The sequence below is a fragment of the Eubalaena glacialis genome, chromosome 4 (assembly GCF_028564815.1).
Source record: "Eubalaena glacialis isolate mEubGla1 chromosome 4, mEubGla1.1.hap2.+ XY, whole genome shotgun sequence".
NCBI classification, from domain to species: Eukaryota; Metazoa; Chordata; class Mammalia; order Artiodactyla; family Balaenidae; genus Eubalaena; species Eubalaena glacialis.
The window spans coordinates 184,150,523-184,161,863 of record NC_083719.1 but is presented as its reverse complement, the minus strand read 5'-3'; the positions used below and the strand labels follow the sequence as shown (position 1 = coordinate 184,161,863).

The following is an 11,341-nucleotide window of genomic DNA, read 5'->3' as shown; positions in this document are numbered from 1 at the left end:
CCCAGTACTAGAACGAACCTGGATTTCCCGCTCAGTGTCTCTTCCCAGAGCTCCACGTCCTCCAGCCAAGAGGTGCAAAGTCCAGATCTTGTGCTGGAGTCTCTGGGCTCTCCTTCCCTGCTGTGGGGCGGTTGCCTTTATGCCTTTGGCTTGGAGGGGCACCGACCCTGATGCAGTGAGTGGGGTAGCCACGTGAACAGAGTGTTATCTGAGACCCACAAGGGGAGCCAGCATCTGTGCATTCTACCTGCATTTCCCGAACATCTCCTTTGTGCCGCATGCTACTGCCCTGGCACATTACAGTGTACAAAACCAACCAAGTCTCTTTTGAAATTTCTATTCCAATAAGGGGGGGGGGGGTCCTAGAATAAACAAAGAAACAAGTAAATAATCTCAAATAGTGGTAAGTGTTATGAAAAAAGACTCATCAGGCTCCTCAATACCATAAACATAGAATTAGTGTATGACCCAACATTGCCACTCCCAGGTATATACCCCAAAGAACTGAAAATAGGGATTCAAATAAATCCATGTACACCCATGTTCATAGCAGCACTATTCACAACAGCCAAATTGTAGAAACACTTTTTGTTTATCCACTGGTGAATGAATAAACAAAAAGTGGCACACGCATACAATGAAATATATGATTCGGCCATAAAAATGAATGAAGCACTGACACACACCACAATGTGGATGATCCTTGAAAAATGATGCTCAGTGAGAGAAGCCAGACACAAAAGATGGCATAGTAGATTATTCCATTTATATGAAATATCCAGAACAGGCAAATCCACAGAGACAGAAACTGGATTAGTGGTTGCCAGGGGCTGGGAAGGGAGAAGTAAGAGACTGCTTAATGGGTACGGGTTTCCATTTGGGGTGATGAAAAAGTTCAGGAACTAGACAGTGGTGATGGTGGCACAACACTGAATGTACTTAATGTCACTGAACTATACACTTTCAAATGGTTAAAATGGTAAATTTTACATTATGTGTATTTTACCACAGTAAAAAAGAAAAAAAATAACACTGAAAAACAAATCAGACTAGATAATGGGATGGAAGATGATGGAGTGAGAGGCAAGGTAGGTGGTGAGATTAGGAAAGGCCTCTCTGAGGAGATTACTTGTGAGCTGACACCTGAATAATGCAAACATCTGGGGGAAGAGCATACCTGGCAGAGGGAGCAGCTTGTGCAAAGGCCCTGTGGTGGGAATGAGCCTGATGTGTTCACAGAACAGGTGAAAACCATCACAGTGATTAAGAGGGACAGAAGGTAACAACAGGCATCCATTCCTACTTAGGATCATGTATTGATATTAGTTTCCTGTGGCTGCCACAACAAAGTACCACGAACTAGGTGGCTCAAAACGATAGTTTTTTTTTTTTCTCTCTCACAGTTTTGGAGGCCAGAAGTCTGAAATCAAGGTATTGGCAGGGTTGGCTCCTTCTGGGGGCTGTGAGGGAGAATCCATTTGGTGCCTCTCCAGCTTCCGGTGGTCACTGGCAACCTTCCATATTCCTTGGCTTGTCGATGCATCATCCTGATCTCACATGATGTGCCCCCCCACCTTCTCTTCTCTTATGAAGTCACTTGTCATGGGATTTAGGGCACATCTTAAATCCAGGATGATCTCATCTGGAGATCCTTAACTGAATTCCATCTGCAAAGACCCTTTTTTCCAAATAAGGTCACATTCACAAGTTCCAGGGGTTAGGACATGGACATATCTTTTGGGGGGGGCACCATTCAACCTGCTACCAGTCTAAAAATAAAAACAGCAACAGCAAGAAACACGCATAGAACTTTTCTCATGCTGCAGCACTGTGCCAAGCACCCTCCCTGCATCACCTCATTAAATGCCGAAAGGCCAGTACCCTAATGTTTCCATTTCACAGATGAGGAAACTGAGGTCCAGGAAGTATGATCACTAACCCAACCAAGTCCCCAGCTAGTGGCTGAGCCAGTGTCCCAATCCACTTATGGTTTGATTTCAGAGGGTGCATTCTTAACTCTATACCATTCTATGGTCTTCCAGGGCGGGGTTAACGCACGCACACCTGCAGGGGGCGCCTTTCCCTCGGAGGCCCCGAGCGATTGTGTCTGAGAAGGTTCTGTCTCCCCAGCACCCAGCCCGGTCTTCGGCACATGGCTCATCGTAAGTGGTCGGCTGAGGGACCCATGAAACGGGTCCATGAGGATATTGTTTCCTCCCTCCCTCTTAATCTAAGGAATGAGGCCATCGCTGCCACTTATTTATTTGTTCCTTGTTTTGTTTTTAAATCTGTGATGCGCCATCAGGAAATCATTTCCGCTTCTGCCCCTGGTGAGGCTCTTGGAAATGCTCCCCTCTCAGCCAATGGAGAGCACCGATTCTGGCAGGGGGCTGTGCTTTTTGGTCAGCCCTGCCCCCATCCACCCACCCTGCACACAAAAGCAGCATAATTAACTGTCTTAAGGAAGCCGAGCCTCCGCCAGCTGCGAGCTGGCAAGAAGAAAATACCTCGGAGGCACGAGGACCAGGGACGCAGCCGCAGCCGAGCGAGGGGGAACCGACCGCTGACTGCAAGCTGTTTCCCACCCGTGGACAAAAGCGCCCATCCGCGCCCGTCGCGTTGCCCTGGGTGACCTTCCTTGGATGCGGAGTCCGCGCCTGAGCGCATCTTCCTCGGATGCTCTGAAGGCGAGGGATGCCCGGCTGCATCCGCCCAAGGCTCTTCTTTGTTTGCGCGTAACCGGGAGAGGCCGCGGAGGTAGCCAGGACTCACGCGGAGGTGAATCCACTTTATTTCTCCCCGCCCTGCCGAGGAAGACTGTCCGCAGGTATCTGCTGCTACAAACCCCCTTCTGGCAGATGGGGCGGGTGGGAGCAGAGAACCAGGGTCTTGTGATTCTTGGGATGCTACCACCTCCATTTTACCCCACGCTGAGAAAAGCATCCGCCCCACACACACACCCACAGTTCACCTCCCATGCCCACCGTTCACCTGGATGGCAGAGGATTGCACCATTTCCGGGACGTGCTTAGAGATTAGGCGGCTCAAACCCTCAGCCCCTCTCTGGGACGCTTCCTGAGAGACCGAAATGTACACGTCCCACCTCTGTGCATTTCCTATTTATAACACCGTGAGCGGATTTGGAATAGGATTTGATAGATGTGTACGTAAAAGCTTGCCTATGGGGTGGGGAGGAAGGGAAACGGTTGAAGACAGAGATTCCTCCTCCTCTGTCTGAACTTGTATGTGCTGATAATTCAGCACCATAGCGGGAAGGAACGCTTCTCAGCTTCCCGTCGCTGCCTTATTTGCCGTCCTCGAACGTGAAGTCGGGAACAGAGGGCGGGAGCGTCCAGGGCCCTGCGGTCACCCACACACACCCCTCATTTAGAGGATCGTTGGGCCAACATGTGTGGCCCCAGTCTCAGCTGTGGGTGGGGTGGAGGTGGGTGGTCCTTTCTGGGGGCTGAGGTCACACCCAGCTCAGGATAAGGAAAACAGACGCAAAGACCACTCCCTTCAGAAAGGAAATGAATTTCCATTGATGGGAACTTTCCCTTGCAGTAAGTTCCTGGGCAGTTGTTGCCCACAGCATCAGGAAGACATCTCTCTCTCTCTCTGTTTTCCGTACTGCGTCTTACTGTTCCTCCTCCATGAATGAATGACGACATTCAGGGCAGTGAGAAGAATGGAGTGAGAAACTCTCACTGAAGTGGGGGAGGGTCGAATTTCAGACATCCCGTCCCCCCTGCCTGGCCCTCACCTGTCTCCGGCTCCCTCTGAGCCCCAATCCCAAATGCAGACCCTCCATCCACAGGGGCTTAGGTCCAGCGAGGGGCTCTGGAAGACACACCCAAACTAAGAGCCACCCACCAGCTCTAGAGGGGCAGCCGCATTGAGTGGGAAGGGGGGAGGGGCTGGAGGCGGGACCTTAGGTGCTGGCAAGTGAGGATGACAACTTCTCAATCTCAGATCTATGGACATTTGGGGCCGGATCATTCTTGGTCATGGGGTACCATCTGGGGCACTGTAAAGCAGTGAGTAGCATCCCTGGTCTCCACCCACTTGATGTCAGTAGCACACCGCCCTCCTCCCCCCTTCCCCGCCCCCCCCCCCCCCCCCGCACTTGTGACAGCCAAAAATGCCTCCAAACATTGCCAAATGTCTGGTGGGGGAAGGCAGAATCACCGCCAGTTGAGAACCACTGGCTTAAAAGCTCAGAACCTGTACTATTAGTTGAGTCATAAGATCCTGGGGTTTATGCCCAAAGGGATCATAGAGATCCTTTCTAGACCAATTCTTTCATTTACAGGCAGGGAAACTGAGACAGGGGAAGTCTGCCATTCCCCAGGGTAGACCCAAATTCAGTCCCACTCGGCAGTTCTCACCACACTCCCAGAGAGCCCAGCACTTAAGCCACACCTAGGGTGCTGCCTCCACCCCATCCTTGCCCCCAGCTGGTTCCTCGCAACGATAAAAACAAAACTGGCATTTTGTGGTTAGTAAAAATGATGATCCTGATTTCCAGCCCCAGGCACTTTCTGCGCTTCCTTTTTCAGTCCTAGGGTCAGGTTGTCAGGACTTGCTTCTTCATTGGGGGAGGGGAGGCGACAGGGGCAGGACAGGTGGGCTGGAGCAGATAGAGGTGGGTTGGCGTTAACCAGGTCTTGTCTGAATGTCAATCCCAGCAAGGAAGCTTAATTATATCAGTCATTTAGTGTAAATGACTTTAATTGGATTTATTGCTTCCTAGTTGAAGTCCAAGGTAAGGGAGGGATGGTGAACCACGCAGAGGATGGATTTCAGAGCTTCAAAGGGGGGGGGTGCTTTTAGCTGGAGGCTCAGCCCCTCCTTTGGTTTCAAACTCCAGACCCACATGGGTGTTCAGCTTTCTATGCCTCTGTTTTCTCACTGGTGAAATGGAGAAGCCTCTTGGGACTGGACAATGATTCAATAAGACAACGGACACAAGAGCTCTTTGCAGATACATCTCTGAAGTTCTGTGTGTGAGTGGGGAATTGTCGTTATGATGATTGTCCAGTAAAACCTCCATCCACTGCCCTCCTTCAGGATTCATCCTTGCTTCAAGTCGGTGTCTCTTCCCAGCTCCCATGGGGACCACTGAAGCCACGCTCCGGATGGAAAACGTGGACGTGAAGGAAGAATGGCAGGACGAAACTCTGCCCAGGTACAGCTCCCTAGGTGTGCGTGTCAGACGTGGAAGGAGTGGCCCCGACGCTGCTCCCAGGTGTGAGGCAGAGACACCCCAGTTGACCGGGCCAAGCGCATAATTGATATTTGCTGAATTATTTAAGATGAATTTCCCACCTCCCTCCCCTGCCCATCCCTGCCCAAAGTGCCAAAATAGCTCCCATTCCCACACTATCATAAGAATTCTAAACATTCTTCTAAAACCATCTCATGGGCTGTTACAATATTCTTACCTGGGTTTCCATGAATTCAGGTAACAGCGTGTTTTTACCTGCAGCAGCCAGAGGGACACTGTCATACCCCTTAAAAGCCCTGGGGCAGGGACTTCTCTGGTGGTTCAGTGGTTAAGACTCTGTGCTCCTAATGCAGGGGTCCCGGGTTCGATCCCTGTTCAGGGAGCTAGATCCCTCATGCCACAGCTAAAGATCCCGCACGTGGCAATGAAGATCCTGCGTGCTGCAACTAAGACCCGGCGCGGCCAAAACAAAACAAAACAAAACAAAACAAAAGGCACGGACACAGATTCTCCCCCAGAGCCTCCAGGAGGAACCAGCCCTGCCGGTGAAACTGATTTCAGGCTTACTTCTTTGTCTAGATTCGTAAGAAAATACATATGTGTCGTGTTGTTGTTGTTTTTATTTTTAATTCATTTATTTATTTTTGGCTGCGTTGGGTCTTCATTGCTGTGCGCAGGCTTTCTCTAGTTGCGGCGAGCAGGGGTTACTCTTCATTGCGGTGCGCGGGCTTCTCACTGCAGTGGCTTCTCTTGTTGCGGAGCAGGGGCTCTAGGCGCCCGGGCTTCATACGATCGAATATGCTGAGTATTTCACATACTTGTTTACAGTCTGTTCCCCACCATGGAACCCACGAGAGCAGGGGCCTTTGGTTTGATCACAGGCATACAGTTGATGCTCAGTGGATATTGGGTGAATGGATGACGGTCATTGGTACGAATTCAAAATTGTAGGAAGCAAGCTGTGCGTGCCCACTGCTGAGATACTTGTCTCTCTGTATTCTCCTCTGGCGAGGCGTTGGGTAAGAGAAAATATAGTCAGCACAGGCTCCCCTTAATTCGTTGGCTGGATGCAACTGCTCATCTCCCTCCCACTTTTTTTTTTTTTGGCCAGCTTGCAGGATCTTAGGATCTTAGTTCCCCAACCGGGGATCGAATCTGTGCCCATGGCAGTGAAAGTGTGGAGTCCTAACCACTGGATCACCAGGGAATTCCCTCTCCCTCCCACTTTTTTTTTTTAAATTTTTATTTATTTATTAATTTATTATTTATGGCTGTGTTGGGTCTTCGTTGCTGTGCGAGGGCTTTCTCTAGTTGCGGCAAGCGGGGGCCACTCTTCATCGCGGTGCGTGGGCCTCTCACTATCGCGGCCTCTCTTGTTGTGGAGCACAGGCTCCAGACGCGCAGGCTCAGTAATAGTGGCTCACGGGCCCAGTTGCTCCGCGGCACGTGGGATCTTCCCAGACCAGGGCTCGAACCCGTGTCCCCTGCATTGGCAGGCAGATTCTCAACCACTGCGCCACCAGGGAAGCCCCTCTCCCTCCCACTTTAATGCAAGGAGTTTACCCACAGGAGATGATGCCCAAGAGTTAGTTGCATAACCATCTAGGAAGGAAGAGTCAAAGAGACTGGGCATATTCACCCTGGAAAAGAGAATTTGGAAAGGATCTCCAGCTCCAGGTAATCTCAGTCGGTGAGGGTGCCCAGGGCAGAACAAGGATGATGGACAGGCATGAAAGGGATGCAGGTTTGAGTCTAAAGTAGACTCTTTGGATTCAAATGGTCCAATCTGTGCATGCTTTGTACGGCCAGCCGGCCCATTCAAAAGCAAAATGGGCTGATGGGGGGAGGTCTGGAGCTTCCTGTCGACCTGTCCCAGGAGAAGCTGTGACGTCAAGGGCATCACCCCCTCATTTGAGAATCTTAGCCCTCTCTCCAGTCTATTCATTTTCAGTGTCGATGTTTCACGCACATTCTTATGATTCTTAAAGCGATAGATGGGGACTTTCCTGGTGGTGCAGTGGTTAAGAATCCGCCTGCCAATGCAGGGGACACAGGTTCGAGCCCTGATCCAGGAAGATCCCACATGCCATGGAGCAACTAAACCCATGCGCCACAACTACTGAGCCAGTGCTCTAGAGCCCACGAGCCCCAACTACTGAGCCTGTGCACCACAACTACTGAAGCCCACATGCTCTAGGGCCTATGAGCCACAACTACTGAGCCCGCGTACTGCAACTACTGAAGCCCATGTGCCTAGAGCCCATGCTCCACAACAAGAGAAGCCACCTCAATGAGAAGCCCGTGCACCACAACGAAGAGTAGCCCCCACTCGCCACAACTAGAGAAAGCCCGCGTGCAGCAACGCGCCAAAAATAAATAAAATTTAAAAAAAATAAATAAAACGATAGATGCCCCGCCTCAGAATAGATGAGAATCTCTTGTCTGCACAGTACCGTTGTCTTCAGAAAGGCAAGTATTTCGGGAAAGAGACGGCGACTTCATTGGAGCCGACCTCCTGTTCTCTCACTGTTAAAATGTTCTTCGTTCTACACTCCCTCTTATAAGTCTTTCTCTTTAACTCAATACAAGGAGTGCTGATGCCAGGATTTGTAGAAAGGGGTCTCATGACACCCGGACCTGGCAGTTTGGGCGAATTAAGGACTGTTTTTGTCAGGGGCTCCTGATTGGCTAGGAATGCTCCAGAATGGGCAAGAGCCGCCTTGGGGAGCTGTCCCTCGTTCCCGGCATGGGAGATATGTTTCCTCCGATGGAAAAGGTGGAAACAGATGGGATGATCTCTGTGGGTTCCTTCCAGCACCAAACACCCTGGGTTTGGAGGCGTCTCCAACCAGTGTCAGCATCACTTACCCTGTGGTCCCGTGAACTCTGGCCCCTGTCCGAGACCAAAGCGTCCCTCGGTCTGGACTTTGAGAACCTTCTGATACAACCCTGCCTGCCCGGGTGGCAAACCCCAACCCTTCCTGGACATAAAAAAATTCTCTGATGACAGCACAGGACTCACCTTGCTCACTCTAATTTTATTTCAAGCAACACAGCGGAACCAAGAGGGCACGAGCTGTGGAACCGGACAGCCGTGGGTTCAGATTCCAATTCTCCAGTGGGCTCGCTTGCCCACCTTGGGCAGCTCTTCGAGCATCTTTGTGCCTCAGTTTTCCTATCTGTAAAATAGGGACAATCATTCCTGGCTCCCGAAGTTGTCGCGAGAATTCGATGAGGTATGAGTTGCGAGGCAGCTGAGCTGGGCTGTCTAGATGCGGAGGGCTGCCCACGGGACTTGCTGCCCTCAGCATCATTCTTATCAGCTTGTACCTTGTTCACTCTGGTTCCTTTTTCCCATTCCCCCATAAAAGAGACCCTCCTCTCCCAAGCCTTGTTGAGACAAAGTGGAGCTGACTGCAGCTGCAAATGTGAATTTCAAGTGAGTTTCCCCAGCTGCAGAGGGTTCCTCTCCCTTTTCAGTAGTTCAGTGTTTGCAGGATAGTGGCCTGGCTGTGCAGCCCTGGGGTCGGGAACATGCCTTCATCAAGGCTCTGTCCTCCTCGTTCTGGGAGAAATGAGTACAGCTCCTTATACAGCGTCCAGCTGCAGCTCAACATAAGCACCTCTGTCTGATGCCAGACAACCCCCAATTCTATTCCTTCGAGCTCAGTGATCCCTTCCTGGGTGGGATCCTCGAGCTGCCCTGGGTGTGTCCGGGTGCTTGCCCTGTGCCCACAGCCCCCTCCTGCTGCCATTGCCTTGCGGTGTCTTCCTGCACCTCCTGCTCTTCTGCAGGTACCTGTGGACCCTAGCTGAGAGAGGGCAGCCTGGAGACGATCCATCTACCTGCCTTGCTTCCACATTCATTCATTCTAGTGATATGCACCGACTGTATGCCAGGCCCTGGGTGAGACGCTGGGGACACGTGGAGAACAGGAGAGCCGCCCTTGTGGGGTGTTTACAGTCTGGCGCAGAGACAGGCGGTCCCTTATAACCTCACAGACCAATGAAAAATTGCAGCTGGGTTCTTGGCACCTGGAGAGCGCCAGGTGGGGTCTGACTGGGTTGGGGACATTGGGGGAGGCACTGACCCTGAGCTCTGAAGGATGAAGAGGTATGAACAGGGGAAAGAGGCTGGGGGTAGGGGTCAAGCATTCCAAGCAGAGAGAGCAGCACGTGCAAAGGCCCTGAAGCCAGCGGAAGCAGATCGAGGGACTGAAGAAAGGTTGGGTGGGGAAACTGAGGACCAGGGTGGGAAAGGGCTTGGCCCGGGTCTCACAGCTAAGGAGAGGCAGGTACAGGGTTAGATGTCTGAATGGTGTCTCAGCCTGCTCTGCCTTCTATAACCGAGTGGTCGTGGGTTTTGCTTGTAACTTTTTTTTTTTCCTTTTTTTTTTTAATTGGAGTGTAGGTGATTTAGAATGTTATGTTAGTTTCTACTGTACAGCAAAGTGAGTCAGTTATACAGATACATATATCCACTCCTTTTTATTTATTTTATTTTTGGCTGCATTGGGTCTTCGTTGCAGTGCGTGGGCTTCTCATTGCGGTGGCTTCTCTTGTTGCGGAGCACGGGCTCTAGGCGCACGGGCTTCAGTAGTTGCAGCACGTGGGCTCAGTAGTTGTGGCACATGGGCTTAGTTGCTCCACGGCATGTGGGATCTTCCCAGACCAGGGATGGAACCCGTGTCCCCTGCATTGGCAGAAGGATTCTTAACCACTGTGCCACCAGGGAAATCCCTTCCACTCTTTTTTAGATTCTGTTCCCATATAGATCATTACAGAGTATTGAATAGAGTTCCCTATGCTATACAGTAGGTTCTTATTATTTCTCTATTTTATATATAGTAGTGTGTATGTGTCCATCCCAATCTCTCAATTTATCTCTCCCCCTGTAACTTTTTATTCTGACATGGTCCCAAGCTTAGAAAAAAACTATAAGAATGGTATAAGGAATATCTGTAAACTCTTACCCAGATTTGCTGATTGTTAAGATTTTACTTCCTTTGCTTTATCATTCTCTCCCCCAACCCCCGTCTCTCTCTTCTGCCCGTCTCTCCCTGTGTCTGTCTGTCTGCTGTCTGTCTCTCTATCTATCTATGCTCAGTCTCTGTTTGTATCTGCCCGCCCCTGCACAGGGCAAGCCAGGCAATGTTCCTCCCCCAGCCCAACACACGCACAGAGGTGATTTCCTGTTGCCCAGCTCGGCAGTCCCTCATGCAGGAGCCGTGGGTTTGGGCCAGGAAGTGATGGCAGGCTCTGAGCAGCCTCAGCATCTTCTGCCCTCCTCAACTCCGCCGTTCTCTTTCCTGTGCTCCAGCGATGCTGGGCTATCATAGCAGGATACCACACCCCAGGCAGCTTCAACAGCAGACATTTATTCTCTCACAGCTCCAGAGGCTGGATGTCTGAGATCAAGGTGCCAGCAGGGTTGGCTTCTGGTGAGGGCTCTCTTCCTGGCCTTCTCACTGCATCCTCGTGTGGTCTTTCCTCTGCGCTTGCAGGTGCAGGGGGAGCTTTCTCGTGGCTCTCCCTCTTCTTGTAAGGTCACAGTCCTAGGCGATCAGGGCCCCGCACTTTTTTGTTGTTTTTTTTTGGCCATGCTGCGCGTGTACACAAAACGGGCATGTAAGTTGTCTTCAGTCTCAATCTGAAAAAAAGATGCCTCTTTTAAACCTTCTGACTTAATCTGAAGCTTGCTTTTTTTCTTTTTTAAATGGAGGTGAAATTTACATAACATAAAAATAACCATTTTATTTTATTTTATTCTGTGCCATGAGCATGTGGGATCTTAGTTCCCCAACCAAGAGGTGATGGTGCTGGGGGAGACCAGAGCAAGATGAATGGACAGAGGTGTTGGAAATTGCAGAGAAGGAAAAAGGGCAGATTTATCTGAGTATCTGAAACCACCAAAGTTGCCAATGGATAATTCTTGAATGCCTTTCAGCAGTTCCCTCTCTGGTTCTCCCAACTTAGCTCTGCAGGAGTCCTGTGATAAGCCCCAGTGTTGCTGGCCCAGCACTGAGCCTTGGAAAAGCCTACTTATGCCCAGAAAGAGTTTTTGCTGTTACCCTGCACCAGAGGTGGCCGCCGTCAAACAGAAACAGAGGCTGG

General features: G+C 50.7%; 1 protein-coding gene across 1 annotated transcript in view; it reads left to right on the top strand.

Annotated features, from left to right (window-relative positions):
- Positions 1–2,765: 2,765 nt before the first annotated feature.
- The window catches only part of ATCAY (ATCAY kinesin light chain interacting caytaxin), a 39,540-nt gene continuing 30,964 nt past the window's right edge, over positions 2,766–11,341 (top strand). The window contains exons 1-2 of the mRNA XM_061189069.1: positions 2,766–2,827; positions 5,071–5,188. Coding sequence (XP_061045052.1) covers positions 5,112–5,188 — 77 coding nt within the window. The 5' untranslated portion in view covers positions 2,766–2,827; positions 5,071–5,111. The remainder of the gene's footprint in view (positions 2,828–5,070; positions 5,189–11,341) is intronic.